General features: G+C 45.6%; 1 protein-coding gene across 1 annotated transcript; it reads right to left on the reverse strand.

The window, feature by feature from the left end:
• Positions 1–1,408: 1,408 nt before the first annotated feature.
• Positions 1,409–9,034, reverse strand: CA6 (carbonic anhydrase 6). Its single transcript, XM_068415095.1, has 9 exons — positions 9,013–9,034; positions 7,846–8,028; positions 5,501–5,649; positions 5,019–5,114; positions 4,475–4,541; positions 3,857–4,014; positions 2,757–2,880; positions 2,151–2,249; positions 1,409–2,022 (listed from the first exon to the last, which is right to left on the reverse strand). Exons 2-9 carry the CDS (start codon positions 7,865–7,867, stop codon positions 1,409–1,411), a joined length of 1,329 nt encoding a protein of 442 aa, XP_068271196.1. The 5' UTR covers positions 7,868–8,028; positions 9,013–9,034.
• Positions 9,035–17,133: the final 8,099 nt, after the last annotated feature.

Consider the following 17,133-nt stretch of genomic DNA (forward strand, 5'->3'; position numbering starts at 1 on the left):
AAACCTAGTCCTCAGCTGTGGCTGAGGAGTCCTTCCAAAGCCTTATTCTGGAGGTTAGGAGTCATCCATCTGGCTGATGCTTATTCACAGCCAGTTTATATCCAGTTGTTCCAGTGGCACTCTAGTCTTTGAGCTATTTAGCTCTCTTAATCCTTTAATAACCCCCATATCCCTACTCTGTAGGCATGAGCCAGTTGGAGCTCATTTTTTCCCCCAGATACATAGTCTTGAACTCCAGTAAGAACCTCCCTGCTGTACTGCAGGAGTCAAATTCAGGTTGATTCTTGTGCCGTGGGCTACAGGTTGGAGCCTGTGTCTGTAAACATGTCCAAGTTTAGCTTTTCACATTGAGTTCCTTCAATTTAGTTTTTGAAATAATTCAGCTTTCAAGTATTTGAAACCACTTGAAAAAACTTCAAATGGTTTAGAGCTTGGTCCTTCTAGCGGTTTCTGTTTATGTCCCCTAAGGGCACTATTCCACCTGAAGGTTAAATTGGCTTGGAAAAGCTGAGTCTGAAGGACTAGTGCTGACTCTCAGAACAAAGTAAAGCACCCAATGATTAAAAATGGAGGATTTCTTGAAGTATTTATTAGTTTAAGGGATTTGGGGGCTAATTATGGCATAATTCCACATGGGGAAATTCAATTTAATTAATTGTTATGCAGGGCTGCTGCCCTCTGTTTTGGAAAAAGCAGAATTGTTGAACATCCTGGCATGAATTTTGTGTTGTCGATGGAGATGGTCCTTCACAGGATTAACTTTAACATTAAAAGATGAGTTTTATACCTGCCCTGAAACTTGTGATGTATCCATCTTGAAAAAGAAGCTGTTTCCATGCTCAGTCTCTACGTCCATTTGCAGAAAAGAAGGCACGACACTGATCAAAGCACAATGATCGCACAGGACCACACTCTGTCCTGCAAGGGCCTTACGTACCCTTTCCCATGTGACACGCCTGCAGGGCAAGGGGTGGTGATTTGAAGGAGGGATGCATGCAGGGAAGATGGTGAGGAACTGAGACTGGGTGAAGGTGTGAGAAAAATTTTACTTGAGAAGCTGGCTCCTCTGACCAAAGACAGTGGCTCTTTGACATGTAGGAAGATCTATGTATGGAGATCTAAGTCAGCCTCCTGGGAGGGATGTGACAATGCAAGGTGTTGGACTGGGCCACGTTCTGCTCTGTCTCTGTTCTTTGACTCTGTCCCACTCGTGGAGGCTTTGCTCCCATGTACCTACTTGGACAAATGACCTGGAGCACTAGCAGGTGCATAGTGAGCCTATACAAAGCAGAAGGAGAAACAAGTAGATAGTCTAAGTTTTTCCTCAGTTTCCCCAGCAAGGAGTTTGGATTCTTCTGCTGCCTTAAAAAAAAACAACCAAACAAAAATAAACCAACTAAAACTGGGGTCACTGACAGCTGGTGTCAGACACCAGAACCACCCCCCCCAAGAGGGTCATGGAGGTTTCTCCCCATGCTATGATATCTCCCTTCAGTTGCCCTGGTTTGCACAGTGCAAGTGCCCGAACATCTGCAGGACTGAGAACTTGGCTCCACAGGTTCACGTGAGTCATCCACCCTGCAAAACCATTGGAGAATGTCCCAAGAAGAGTGTCTCTAGCTTTCCCAAGGACAAGCGTCCCTCCAGCCTGGCTCACGTACCCCTTCTGGATACTCTTTTCTTTACCAGCTGCTCCATTGAGCCATAAATTTGCCATTCCAGACTGGGAGGTCCATGCCATGCAGTAGTGCAGCCAGTCTTGTGCCTTGTGGTACAGAGGAAAGCTGATGAAATGGCCTCCTATCCACAATCCCACATCTGTGCCCACGGTCATCACTAGCTCATTATCCCTCTCCTGTGTGGAGTAGGAAAGCACAGTCTGACTGCCAGCGTGCTGGGCTTTTGCCCAGAAACATAAGGTGAAGGCTTGGAGGGACATATCATGGAGGGGATGAACATTCACAAAACTCTCAATGTTTTCCACAGGGAAGTAGAAAGCTGGAAAAGTGCTGGATTTAATACCTGAAATAACCAAAAAAGCCAGTTGTTATATTTCCTGCTGTGCTTATAAATCAGCCCAAATCCTGAAGAACACACCCACAGGAACTGGCAGGGCTGTCTTGAGCCACAGGTACTGGTGGGTTTCTTACCTATGTGGCTCACTCCGTTCAGCAACTCTCTCTTCATGTCTTGGAGCTGTATCTGGATTTGTTCCAGCCTGAGGTTGAATTCTTCTGGATGGCATTGTTCTAGAACAATCAGAGAGCTGAATTTACAGAAGGCCAGGACCTGTACATGATAGATTTTCTACTTTCTAGTTTGTAGAAGGTTTGGAGAAAACCTTTTGTTTTAAAATACAGCACCTCACGTCCATATGGTGCCTGGCTAATGAGCCGTGCCAGAGCTGTTTCTGCAATGGTCAGTCTACCTCACCCATATGGATGTGGACACACCTGAACCTCACGTTCTTGTGTGGGGCCATGTAGCACTAGTTATCTTGGAAGATCCGTGTGACACCACTGCAGTTAAGACAAGGCGCTGGCACATGACCTACAGCCACCACTGCACCCTTAGAAGCAAGATGTGTTGGCAGGGGGTGAAGAGCCATCTCCACCTGCTGTGCAGGACACTGCTGCTCCTGGGAAAGGTGATCACCACCATGCCCAGCTGAAGTGATTTGCAATGTAACTCCTTCTGCATAGCTTTCTTACCCCTCCCAGGGGAAAGCCTGAGTCCTGCCTGCTGACTCCCTTTACCTTGGGTGAGTTTGGTTCTGAAGGAGGACTCCACCACCCGCCCGTTGAGGGGCTGAGCGTGCCGGTAGTCGTTGCGCAGCGTCCTGTTGTGCCAGTCCAGCAAGGTGTTCTCCAGGAGGCTGATCTGCGGGCAATGCAGGCTTATTACAGAGGGCAACGGGAACCCCTGTGGCAGGGGGGTTGGAACTAGATCATCTTTAAGGTCCTTTCCAACCCAAACCATTCTATGATTCTATGAACATCGGTTTTGCCTAGAAGTGCAGTGCAGGTCCTGCAGCTCAGGATCAAACCTAGCAATGTGTTATAGAGGAACCCACAGGGTCTCTTGCTGAGCATTAGCAAGGGAAAGGAGCAGAACAGGAGGGCTCTTATCAGCTAATTCATGATAAAGATATTTTGCCTGAAGGAAGTTTTTAACACCTGCCTGATGGTATGCATGGGTGGAGATTTTTGTTGCTATTCTGTAGCATACTGCTTTCTCACAAGTGCCTACTAGCCTTCCTCCTCCCAAAAATAATATTTCTTTTTCAAATGAGAACACACTGTGATCCTCCACTGCTGTAGACTCCACTTTATCTTGCTCTTCTCCTAGAAGAAAATGTTTCTGATGCTTCTTTTTGATTAAGGAAGACGAACCACTCTGCAAGACTCATCAGTAAACTTATTTTGCAAATGTGCCAATTATTTTAATGTTATGAATGGCTTTTTTATGTGGTTTTTTTTTTTTAGGGCTGTGGTTTGGACTCTCTGGCAGTGGCTTTTACCTTGTTGATTATGACTGGTCTCTTCTTTTTTACAGTGCTTCAGTATGGTTGAGCTTAACTGAGCAGAGTGCTTTGTTATCGCTCAGGTAAACTGCTGCTGTACAGAAACTGACTGTACGTCACTTGCTGTGATGTAGCATCACAGTGTCATTACGGCCACCTGTGATTTCAGTTGCTTGGGAGTCTATCCTAAAAGCCCTCTGTGAGAAATGCCCTATTAGCTCCTCTGTCAGGCTGTTCCCAAAATCACTAGAGGGCAGAAAAGGGAACTTGCGTGGAAAGGTGAAGTGTGGAGGAAAGAGAAGCTGCTCTGTCTGGTAAAGAGCTGTCACTGACCTGCGTGTGTGACAGGACAATCGGAGAATGAAAGATGGTCCAGATCACACTCTCGGAGCAAGGTGGGGTTGTCAGTGAGCCCTGGTACCTGTAGAAGTGTGAGAGGTCTTCTGGCAGCATGGCTTGGACATCCAGAGAAATGAGCTTTGTTGATTGACCTCAAAAGGAAGCAGAGAGGCAATATTAACAATTAATGGAAAACAAGGAGAAAGGGGAGAGTGGTGGTAGAGCTGCGGCTGGCAAATGGCTTTGCCCAGAGCCCTGGTATATGAGAGCTTTGGCACAGCTGGATGAAGGTGGAGGGAAGTGCATGGTCCTTTCAGTTTGCCATTCAGAGATACCTGGGGGCCTGGAGGCGGTAGGCAGCTGCTATTTGATGGTGCTGCGGTGTGTTGTGTAGACCTACCAGGAGTATGTTTATTGCTGCCTTGAGCATCTTCCACACCACCCCGCTGTGCAAGCTGCATGGGCAGGGGTGGCATGAAACTGTGCGTGCCTGAGGATGCTCGGCCACATAATTGCAAGTAAAGCAGCAGCAAAATATCTAACCCCAGACCCAGTACCTATGTACAGGTTTTGAGAATATCAAAGATAGAGAAAGGGATTCCCAGGTCTTACCTGCAAACCTGATTTTTGCCAGTTTGGAAATGAATTCACTGTAGTAGGTATTCTCGAAGTGTCCATCCTAAACACAGCACAGAAACTTGAACAAAAGGTCAGTGACCTGCCTGTCCTTCTACACTGTTGATCACCTTGGGGGACTAACTGATGAATTGGGAGACAAAGAGAACTATAAGGATCCTTTTTAACCACTTCTAAATCCACACAAAATCAATTGTTGCCATTTGCAAATCGGAGCAAGGCCTTGAGGATAGGTACAGCAGGGAAAACCCAGCTGCCACACCTGATACTCCATCTGTACTTCTCATGGGGCAAATTTTTCTGGGGCTCCCAAGTTGTAGTGGCGGGTATTGTGTGAACCCCAGATGGCATAAGGGAAGAATAGTCCTGCTATGGCACAGCCTCCTCAAACTGGTGGCGGACATCATCTCTTAGGATAGATGTGCAAACCTAGGACAGGCTGCTTGTGTCTGGACTGCGATTATGGTATAAACCCTGATCACAGACTGGCCTTGCTCAGCAGCCTGAGCATCAAACCTACCGCATACAGGAAGGCAAGCACAGCCAGTCCATTTGGTTTGTCTTTGGCTTCTTCAAAGCTTGAGTAGTCGGCTGCGTTGTAATGGACAATGTGCAGCTGTCAGAAGAGAGCCAGGGTCATTTAGCAAGAAGTGATAAATGGCTTCCTTGGTGCTTTAAAGGACTTGATATAGACTGAAGGGAGAGTCACCATCCCAATTCCAAGGCCAAATAGACCTTCAGTTTAAGAGGTTTGTGATAAATGTGGAGGAACAACTCCAACTTTGAAGCATAGAGTGCTATTGCAACATTCTCCAAGTCTTCTGTGCCAGCACCATCAGGCTCAGCCCTTGCACTGCACCAGCCACCTGCACTTACGGGAGCCCTGTTTCTCCCACTTGCCTCTGCCTTGCTTCCCCCAGGCTTTGTGGGCTGCAGCTTCCCATTGCCCTTTTGCCAGACTCGCCACGCACCCTCCCTCCAGCCCACTCTGTTCACAAGTACCTCTGCAAAGTATCTCATCCCATCTATGGTGTGTTCAGAGCCACTGGTCTCCAGATCCAGGCCACCCCAGTGCAGATGCATCTGTACGGCTGTGTAGAGGCCTGGGAGCCCTCTGGAGATGTGCATGGTAGGTGGCAAATCAATCTGAACTGAAAAAACAGGATGGGAGACAGCAATGGGTGCAGCCATGCCCGTTTTTGTAGTTATATTCACGGTGCCTAGTGCTTTCTGCCAATAACACCGTCTGAAATAATCTGGCACAGTCATGTTTAGGGAACTAACCCCAGCATGCAAGGAAAACCATGGAAGCTTATAGCTAGGCATGCTTAAAATCTTCCCTGACCTCAGGCTTGTGCAGCACAAAGGCCACCCCAGGCACGAAGATGACTGGGCACGAGCTGTGTCTGCAGACTTTTTTTTCCATCTGAGCAGCTCTGGGTTTTTCCTTAGGCACTCAAAGTGCTTTAGTGCTCATCTTTCGCACAGTGCATCACATCTTGCAGGGCTCTGCATGGATTTGTTAACTCCCTGGATGACACTTTAATCTTCCAGATGCCCTGCATCAGAAAATCATTGTTTTGATGTCGACAAAAGGATAGGAAACTACACGTGTGCAGTCAGATCTGAAAGCTAAACCTGCAGGAATTAATTTGTAGGCAGTCAGGGTAGCAATGCTGACATGAGAGCTTCTTCTAACTGAATGTTGAGCTTGTGTGGGCGACAAACAGGAGTTACGATTTTCAGAAATACAGTCACAACAGTCTATCTCTGAAGGCAGTATGTCTCTCCGCTTAATTTCCTTGCTCTCACTCTCTATTTCCCTCTCTCTCTGTTACAGAGAGGAAGAAAGGACCGTCATCCAGGATTAAAGAGCCACCATCTTTATGTTCCAAACACCCTCCCAAAAATACTCATTCCCTCCCCGCTGCAGCTATTAGAAAATTCTCTCATTGCTCAGCTGTAGCCTAAAAGCATTATCCCAGCAGTACCAGCTGATGAATTATTTAGACAATGAATTACAGACTGCAGCAGGGGAATCCAGGACCTCCTAAGTTATAAGCCTTGCCCTGAAGCTGTGTGGCCAAAGGCAAGGCTTTTAACCCATGCTGTGCTTCAGCTTCTTGTCCTGAGACCTGAGGTACCAATCCTCTGACTATAAGGGAGGGATTCTCCTCTGTGTTGTACTTTGGCTGACCTACCTCTAACCCAGCCTTTGATGCAAACTTGCCACTGAACTGTGGTTCTCTATTCCTGTCACTTCTAGTTCTTATTGCACAGGGGCAAAAGATGCATTTTCTGAATGCAGAGAAGAGTCCAGCATGCCCCAAACACCACTCACTCCTATAGTCCTGTAGTTCACTGAAAGAAAGGGTCAATCTGTAATGGTCTAGCTGCCTTTTATCTCTTTTTAATGTCTAACAGAGAAAATATCTTGTAGAAATGTAACTGCCTTTTATGTCTCTGGTTTATATATGTGTTCTGGAGAGCTTTCCTGTGTGATTGGGGAAAACAGCAAAACTAGGAGAGCAGAATGAAGTGAGATGTCAAAGCAAAGTAAGGTGAGTTCAAAATAAAAGGGGACATTGTCTGTGAATAGCATTTTAATTAGCTAAAACGAATAATCTCTTCCTCCACTGTCATGAGCTTGACATCCTCCCAGGACATCTGCTCAGCCAGGGAAGAAAAAAACCTGCCTCCTGCTATGGCAAAGCTGGCTCATTCCACTGCATGTCAACCTAGTGTCATTCACTGGCCAGGGAAGGTTTGTGACCATGTTCTAGCTCTGGCAGGGAGCTGAGATGGAACACACAGGAGCTGTTCCCAGCATGATGCACAGACACCTGACCTCAGCAGTGCAGTGTGCTAACAAAGAGGTGTGGATGGGAGGGTTGGGTTTTTGGACAGGTCTGCCATTAAAGACAGCTACATTTCAAAAACTTTTTTTTTCAAAACCTTTTTTCATGTTTGTTTTTTTTTTTTCAAGAAAGGGCTTTGCTTTGCTGCTTCTGGCCCGTTCCCTGTGCTGTTGGCTGCCAGCATCACCCACTGTCATGGAAACAGTGCATGGGAGGTTCCCGCATGCTGCGTGTGCAGTGATCCATGCACGTACAAAGCCATGGCTCGGGGGCAAAATGGGGCTGAAGGTGACAGGCAGCACTTGCTTCCTTGTGCCTTAGAGCTGCTCTTTCTGACAGAAGGGTGCCTAACAGAGCTGCTGCAGGACCCAATAAACTCCTTGAGCTCTATGCCCTGATTTCTGTTCCAGGCTGCTCCTTTGACAGCAATGACTTCTTGACTAGCTCCCCTTTTTAGGTAGGTACTGAGAAGGATCCCCCCCGTCTTACCAGAGTGACCGTTGTTGGTCATTGTGAAATCCCCCTGCAAAGGCCCATCATAACCACTCAGCTCCAGCTGCAGTAACTGGGGGTTGTACCTCACTTTTTTCCTCTGGATGTCGATGGGAGATTGGTGCTTGCCAGCGCAGTCCGCAAAGTGCTTTCCCCAGTGCTCTTCATCCAGCTCGCCTTCTGTGTGGAAGCAAACCAGGTTATTAGGACGTGGTGAGAACTGCTGTTAGCTCAGGAGTCACAAAACTCCCCTCATTTGCCAGCAGGACGTGTCAATCTAGTTATTATAACACCAGGAGCTGCAGCAATCAAAGGCTGCTCTGCCTTCCCTAGAGTGAAAATACACATTATTCTGTCTGCAGGACAACTGTGCTGCGAAATAAGAAACCTGCATTGCAGTAATAGCTTACAGATCCCTGGAGACTGAACCTCCACCGAAAGAGCAGTGTTTATACAGAAATGGGGATTTAAATGGGTCTTAACCAGTGTGAGAGTGATTAGGACCAGGGCAAGAGGTGGGAAGTCTCTGCTTAGGATCAGGAACTGGCAGCAAATTTGCTATTTTTAACTAGTGAGAGAGCTAATGGCAGAAGAATAGGAGTGAAAGGGTCCTAATTGCAATATTGCATCTATTCACCAATAGCCTTTGTTTTAGCTTGATTCCCAGCCCACTGAAGATTGTGAAAGGACTACCATTTACTTCAGTGAGCTCTGCAAACAACCGCCTGAAACTAATGAAAATCAGATAAAAATTTCACAAAATATATAAATACATAAATAAGCACTTCTCGGAGATCTGCACTGCATGGGATATGACAATAAAATAATAAGCAGGCAGTATTTAAAGCTTTTCCTTCCAGGATCATCCAAAGGGCAGCTTTTATTCTAACACATTGTAAAGATTTCCCCCATTGTTTGAACCTCATTGGTCTGCCAACTCTGACAATGCAGCCTAACCACACAAAGGAGTAAAAAGGGGTGACATTGAAGAGAATCCCTTTCAAGACACACAGGCATCAATAAAGTGGAATAAATTAGCTGCTCTGTGGAGATCTTTCGCTAACGGAAAGAGAGTCAAGCTGAGCGTTGCTTCTGCAGCACAAAAAGGATGGGAGCGGCTTTAGCAAGCAGTAGCAATCGCAAAGCAGCCTCATTTTTCATTACCTTTGTATGTCCAGTGCACGAGGTGAGAGCAGCTCAGAGGCACCAGGAGCAGGTGGCACAAGCCAGCTGTGATCCACATGTCTCTCGCTGTATCTGCAGTCAGAACCAAGGTGGGGAGTGCATTTCTTTAAAAACCCTCAGGAAACGTAAATACCAATTTACTCCAGGTCTGGCCTTTCCAACACCCACCCTGCCCTTCTCCTCACCCATCCAAGACAATAACAGCAAATAATGCCACAGAGATATTTTGGTTTTCAAAAGCGCTGAGCATTCAGAATCTTCTTAGAAGTCAAAATTGTAGACACTGAGCTCCTTTGAAAATCAGACTTCTGAGGCCAGATTTAAAACTGCTCCACACCCACAAGCCGAGTATTTCAAAGCATTTTCCTTTCAACACATTCCCTACTCACTGAAAACCTAGTTTTGAATGTGAGAGATTTGCAACCTTTGGAAAATTCGGAGCTCTGAAAAACTGGTTAGACTGTTGAAAGATACAGGCATGATACATGTCCCTGCCACTTGCACTAATATTTGAAATTATTATTTTCAGCTATAAGGTACATAATAACAGCAATTCAACAGTAAGAGCCATAGATGAGTTACCGATTTCATGTGAACTCAGGTTTCTAGGATTAGGCTGTGCTGAACAACAGAAGCAGGCGTTTTTTTTATTCAAAATCTTACTCTTTGCAAGTGAATTGTTAACATTAAAAGGCCTTCCCTGGTTTGCTGTTTTGCACAGTGCATATTTAATCTTTGGGAACTGCTGTAATATTGAGTTGATTAACCAGATGTGTGTTTTTCCCTCTCTCCCCTAAAGAAGTCATTTATTCTGACAGTTGCACTGAACTGTGTAAGGACTAAACTAATCAAACACGCCCTGCAATGCACTTCATAATCCTTGTGTATCCAGTTGGGTAAATAGGCTTTGAAATTAGCTGAGGGAGAAATTTTGGGGGTTTATACCTGTTAACACTCCAGGATTCCACAGAGCAGCACATGAGGGTGTGAACAAGAGGCAAGAGCAGGAGGTCACCTCTGCACCAAAGAATCCCTCTTGTCACCCTGCCTTTGTGTGTGTGCCAAGAGCGTTTAAATGGATGTCATTTAGGGACAAGCTGTTCCTCTTGCCTGTGCTTTATTGATCACCTAGCCCAGTCTGCACAAAGGATTTGAAATACAGCCCATTCGGGAATGCACTGGTGCCAGGAAACTGGAGATGACAGTGAATTAATTTTTAATGGAGCTTTTGCAACACACTAAAAATGGTGACATTTCACTTGACTTCAGCTGTGGGTGCTCAGCACATCCAAAACCCACACCTCTGTTAGCTTAAGTTAGCTTTCCCCAAATTAGTGGCTACTCTGGAAGACACTGCAATCTGGGGAGAGGATTTACTAAGGGCACTAAGTATGAATTTGTTTTGGAGTTATGACAGAACAATAATTTTAATTAAACTCTTTAAATGTATTTGAATATTAACTAACTGCAAGCTGAAGAAGGAGTCCTTCTCCTGTGTAAAGTGTTGCACACATCAACAGTCGCTTATTGGTTCTTGGAGCCATAGCTTTTTTTTAGTGTATATGGTATTAAACCTGGCTGGCTTGAGGCTTGTCTTTATTAGTCACCTTTTTTGCTACCTTGATATAACTGCTGGAGAGAAATATGGACGTAGTGCCTGGGAACTCCAGGTATCACGGCAGGACCGTGCTTGAAGTAAACTGGTGTTTTACAGTGAAGAAGATTGTAGGTCTAACAGGAATCACCTCTGCACCCAAATTTGGCCAGTGGGAAAATCTAATGTCAGATATCTCAGCCATGAATATTCTTGGCACGATTTCTTTGCAAAGGCAGGCTACTTTCACACAGACGCAGTTACACAGACTTCAGCCTCCCCCTCTCCTGCCCCGACTATAGTAGGAAATAAGCCTTTAATCCCACATCATTGGCTTCCGTGCACTTCACTTTTGTCTCAATGGTTTTCCCTGAGTCTTTGCCATCTTTTAAATCCTGCTTCTCCCAGGCTATTCCCTCTGTCCTGGCTGGCCTGAAGCTCAGCTCAAGTCTGACTTTCAGATCCATTCTGAGTATTTGTAGCCACGTTAAAACCTTGCCATTGCATTGAAGTAGGTGGCTCCGTTCCTCTGTGCTCCTTTGACCCAGAACCTGAAAGGGTTAACTCCTTTCCTTCTGAATCTGCAGGAATTTCATCAGGGGTTGCAGCAATAGCTGCATCACTCCCCAGTCCAGCAAACATTTGGCCAGGAACAGGCTGTTTGATGTGAGACGGACAGATTGCCTTCAATCAGGCTGGCTAGGTTTTCATAAGAGAGTCTAAAACCTCTGCAAATAGAGCTCTCTCTGCTGCAGTCATGCTGGAGGAATAAAAGTGTTCAGAGCTTACACACATTTTGTGAAAGACAAGCAGGTAGTGCTGGTAGGCCCAAACCCATGAGTGAGGCTGGCAATAGCTGTGCGGACTGAAACACGAGATCCTTTTATTCAACGATTTCTGTAATGTTTTTACATCTTCCTACCAAAACTGGTCCTTGCTTCTTTGACATTTTGCCCATGCGCTTTTTTTTTTTTTCCCCTCCCATTTTTGCCCCCTGGCTTTCATCTACCTACAGAGCTCACAGAAGCCAGAGGCAGAGCAGTGCTACAATTTGTTGCTCCAGTTCACACAATCCCTTTATGCCTCCTTCCTCTTATATAATATTTTGGTGTGCTTGGCTAAACTCACCTACCGACACGAATTCAGATACATTTATTGATTCTACTGAAGCTTTGTGGTAGAAACAGGCTTTAAGGCAGTCAGAGACAGATATGGGACGTTTACACCAGTGTTCCTAAAAGCAGGATTTGCCTGTTTTAAAGCAGAGAGGTTTCCTCAGTGAATTCCATTTCACAGTCTAACAGATCTCAGCATTAGCTACCTGCAGTTCATTGTCAACCTAAATTTTCTTTTGCTCAGTTTCAGCCAATTACTCTCAGTTACAGCTATAGCCCTTGGATTATCTTAAAATACTTTTCCCTCTTTAATGTTCACATCCCTTCTGGGGTGATTATCACCTCGCCGCACCAGGAGCAGCCTTTCACTTGCCATTTCCCCAAGGTGGTGAAAAGGACAATGTGATGCTATAAAAAGAAGAGAACATGGTCAAATAATCTCTCTTCACTTCCATTTCCAGGAAATGTAATTACAGTTCTTGTAATGTCTGTATAGGTCTGCTGTACAGACTTTGCTGAAAGTGACTTCATGTTCTGGATCTCTGCTTGAGACTTAAAAAAAAACAAAGTGTGAAAGGAAGGATTAGGAAGGGGGAGGTCAATCTTCCCTCTGCATTTAGTGTGAGGTACACAGGAACGTGGCCTGAGGGTGAGGATTGAGAGAGTGTTGTTGAGAGCCGGCCTGGGAGAAATTTTTCCACCATACCAGTGCTCTATGCTGTGGACTGGATGGTGGTGGGATAAAGAAGGAATAATTCAGTGACAAGACAGCTTGTCAGCATGTGCAAATACCTGTCCACCTTCTCAGACACTGTGTTATTAGTATTTTACACATATCTGCTCCTCCTTCCACAAAAATATTCATTTTGCTCCTGATCTCCCATTGGAATAACATGCAGAGGAAGCACAGTTGCTGCTCAGTCTCTCTGAAAAATCAGTATTAGCAGTGCGTAAACACGGGAGAAGACCCCAAGCCCCTTAACAAACAAACACTCTTCGCAGAACAAACAATGGCTCTGGAAATGTGGCTGTTGCCCACTGCTGGGTAAGCACTTTTCCTTTCTTATTTCAGCTGCATTGTGTGTTGAGCAGCTGTGACATCCAGTGGCCAAACACAATACGGTTGGGTTTGGTACAGGATTCTTCATACACAGTAACAATAACAGAGCCTTTCCATTGCACTTTTCATCTTCAAAGAGCTGTACAAACAGTAATTCCTTAACCCCTACACAGCTCAGTGAAGCAGCTGAATGCAGTGACCCTAAAAGTACACACGAGAAGGGGAAACCACTCTCCAAGCTCTCCATGAGCATGGCAATCACCTCAGGACCTTCACCCATTACTGCAGAGAGCAGCTGCTCAGGGAGAAGGGATCAGAAAGGTGCAGCTCATTTAGTATCTGATGAAGAGGCCACACCTGAGGGAAGGGTTGTGCTCTTTTTCCTTAGAGCAAGAGAGCCCATGGTTAGGGACTGGGAAAGCTATATAAGAGGCCACAGCAAGACCAGAGCTGGTTTGGAAGAGATGCTTTGTCAGAGATTTAGTCAGAGGAAAAGGCTTCTGCAGTGATTTTTGTGAAGATATCAGAGGACTTTGTTGATAGACGTGGAAGGTAGGGAAGGGAGTGTAAACATGAGTTTGGATTGAGAAATACAGTGGTGGAATTGAAGAAATGGGACTGTAATGAGATCCCAGCGGTTAACTGGGATTCCTGTTGTGACAGGTAAATTGGAAGATACAGAAAACACGGAAACAGACCAGTGGAAAAGAGGAGCTGGGTCTCACCCACGGAGCAGGGCATCCCAGATTGGTGCCAGCAAACATCCGTTCCATAAAGAAAGAAAGAAATGGACTAAGAGCTGCGTTTTCACAGGCCCACGTTAATGGGGAGGAATGGTGGGTGTAAAGTCTTTGACAGAAGTTTAATTATAGCATTTAGTGCATCTGCTGCATTTCAGATTTCGCTCAACTCTTTGCCTGTGCTTGAGGTATGTCCTGAGGGAGCTGAGTGGGCCAGAGTGTATAGAATGGTTTGGGTTGGAAGGGACCTTAAAGATCATCTAGTTCCACCCCCCCTGAGCTGCTCACAGCCTGTGGGAGGCAGTTTTCAGAGGTGCAATTACTCCATATCCCATAGAGTGTAAGATCCAGCAAGACATGTAAAAGTTGTGTCTAGGTACGAGCTTGCCACCTTAAGCTTCTTTCATAGCCCATGCAGAGAAACAGCCTCGATACAGATGGTGTGTTTTACATGGGTATCTTTGAAGTCAATCCAGACAAGCCTGTTCCCTTTGGATTATAAAAGCAGGCTTGCATGACTCAGAGATCCAAACTATGGACAGATGCATCCAATTTCAGAGATCAAGAAATCAGTCCCCGCTTTCCCCAAGTCATCTGTGCCCCAGTGTTTGTTTGCCCAGCCCTGCAGTGGGGTTTTGCTGCAGGCAAGGTCCATGCAGGGACATCAAGCAAGAGCAGAAGTGCCCACAGCCCCTCCTCTCCCGGTAGCTCATCACCACTGCACTCTGCCTGTGCAAGAGCAGGGGAGGTGGTAGGAGCTAAAAGTGATTCCCATGAGAATGAGGTCGGTTTTTAAGGCAGGAAGACAACATGAAGGAAATTTAAATCCTACTGTCTGTGCTGTACCTGTTCTGTGGCAAGAGAATCCTGCTTGATAACCCTTGTGCTTTACATAAATATTATGCACTCATTAAGAAAACAAATGAGTTGTTATTGGTTTAGTTGTAGTGGTTTTTTTTTTTCAGGTTTCCATTCTAAAAAAACCCTAAATAGCAAATATAATGGCTAATCGATTCCTAGCTTGCTTTCCCCTTTATAGCAGAATATATTCCAAAGTGAGAGGGAAAGACCTGCTCAGCAAGGAGCCTCCAATACCCGGTAAGAGGCAGCGCAAGACTTGCACACTGGGCTCTATAAAGGGGATTACTTAATGGTTTTGTCATGGTTTGAATGAGCAGCTATGGCCTTTGGATGCACAATTCCTGGCAATTAATATCGAGCTGGTGTAAAAGCTTTCACTTTCACCTCAAATCACCATATCAGATCATTAGCTGCTGGGACATGTACCCTTTGGTATTAGCACTCTGATTCGTGCCTAGGGTCACTTCCAAATAACCCATCACCATCACCTGAAAATGGGTGTAGTATTTTTATACGTAGGTTAGCATTTACAGTAGTTAAAAAGTAGTTTATATTCTTCCTGTTCCAGCCACCTTATCTGCTTTTTTGTTGTTGCCATTGCTGTTGTGCAGTAACGTTCCATTTTAAATAAAATATGTTCAAAATATTCTGCCTAGTACGTGAGTTGGAGAAAATCAGAAATCAGACTGTCAGGTGAGCTCGCAGGCTGAGGTCCCTGCAGCCATGCAGGGTTTGTCACTCTGATAGCAGATCCTCACTGACAGTTTAATTTTTGTGCTGTACTTGCAAGTTTTCTATATGAGGACCTGAAAAGATCTAATTCAGGCTAGGTCCATCCCTTACCCCGGTCACTGCACTGAAGTTACTTTCAGACTGGCTATTAAATGCAGGAACCGGTGGCTTTTAAATCATTTTCAGGACACTAACCAGTCCATCTCTAAAATCCCGGGAGAAGACAGGAGAATTAAGCGAAGCAGTGGAAGTTACCAGCATTAAGATAAGACATCAGGTCTATCACCTCAAGTTGTTTCATTATTCACATGCCTAAAACCTGTGGTGTTTAATCGCACAGAGTTAAGCAGTAAGACAAAAGCATGACAGAAAAGGGGGATGAGAAGCAAGAGAGAAGGATGCAAAGTTAGAGGAGGTTTTGAATGCCTGGAAGAAAACATCTTAAATAGTCATCCAATAATTTTAATATATACCCAGAAACAGCATTAGTCAGACTCTGCCATTACCTTTCCAATGAACTTTCCTTCAAAATACCACGATCTGCGGAGCCAACGAAGAGAAGAAATCTGATCGCCTTCCTCCGGAGACCTCACCTCGACTGCGGTGACGTAGTAACGGAGTCAGAAAGCCTCATTCATAAGGCTGCTTAGATGCAGGACTGCTGTTCAAAAAGAAACCTGTCAAAACATAAACAGGCCGGCACTTGCAGAACTGTCGGGTAGAGTAGGTGAGGGTGGTGCATCCACAGCACCACAGACGCATGTTCTTCAGGTGCTTTGGGAGGCGCTGGGGAGAAAGAGAAGTCTCTGAGTGTTCAGGAAGCGTGTTCAAGGTGCTACAAAAGCTCACGCCCTGGAATGCACCCTATGCTGCATAATGGTGATTAAGCATATTAATGCACCGGCAAACAAGTCCTGATCTGCGGTGGTTCTGCTCCCTGCCTTGTAATCCTCAGCTATTTGAACCAGCGATTTCACCCTCTGCAAAGCTCTCACCTCTCCTGCCCAACCACCTTAAACAGGGAAGGAAAAGACTGGCCTAGTCAGCTGCTTTGCTCATAAACACATTGCAAGCAATCAAAATACTTATATATATATTACACTTATAATTTTACCACGGCCTGTAAAGCACAAGGAATGACTAGGCCTTGCAATGGAAGGGGATCTTGATCACGAGAATTGTTTTCCATTTCTGGGTGGTGGATGCCTGTAAGCCAGATCTGTGTCGGTGGGTTTTCTCCATCTGCTCCACTAGCATGTTACACCGATGGGTTAGTGTACTTGCGTGGGCTGTCCAACTGGATTACTAGCTACAGTGGCTTTATGTTTCCTGAAACTCTCTGTTCCCAGTGTCCACCCCCTTAGCCATACATCTCCCTCCCAAACCATGAAAGATATATGTTATTTTAAAAGAGTGCACTGAGTATTTGATTGGTAACAAGCCCGTATTCCCACAGAAACTCATGCCAGCTAGATATCTCATAGCCTTAGGGATGCTCAACTTTTGCTTTAAAGAAAGAGAAAAAGAAAAATCAGGCAGGATACATGAGCGAGCAGTGGCATTTTCAACATCAGCTCTGACTTTTATTTCAATATGTATGGTACAGTGCAATTTTAAATCTGCTGATCCAGGAAAAATTATACCAACACCTGAACAGTGCCAGACTTGTGATCATGGATGCCTGATCAATGCTGCCTCTAGCTACTGTAGTGCCAGTGCCTTCAGCTGCTCCCTCTCTCGCGGACACACGATTCAGTGGAGCGGACACAGCTCTTGGCACAGCGTCTGCGGCCAGAACCACGGGTGAGTCCTGCCTGCCGGGGATGGGACCGTGCGAGCAGGGGGGGACGCAGGTTCTCAGCACGCAGCTTGCTGCTACCACTCCAGCAGAGGAAATTTGCTTGCTCTGTGCTGGTTTTGTGGTCACAAGGAAAGAAGAGCCTAGGCAAGGGACAAAAGTTTAGGCTGGTCTTCTACAGCCAGTCCTCTCTCACAGCT

Source organism: Nyctibius grandis, chromosome 17 (genome assembly GCF_013368605.1).
Source record: "Nyctibius grandis isolate bNycGra1 chromosome 17, bNycGra1.pri, whole genome shotgun sequence".
Lineage (NCBI taxonomy): Eukaryota > Metazoa > Chordata > Aves > Nyctibiiformes > Nyctibiidae > Nyctibius > Nyctibius grandis.

Coding starts and splice junctions, on each gene's coding strand:
- CA6 (XM_068415095.1), bottom strand. CDS start 7,867: ATGACCAACAACGGTCACTCTG. Junction 4,542..5,018: donor TGCTTGCCTTCCTGTATGCG/GTAGGTTTGATG, acceptor TGCTGTGTTTAG/GATGGACACTTCGAGAATAC. Junction 2,023..2,150: donor GAACGGAGTGAGCCACATAG/GTAAGAAACCCA, acceptor TGGTTATTTCAG/GTATTAAATCCAGCACTTTT.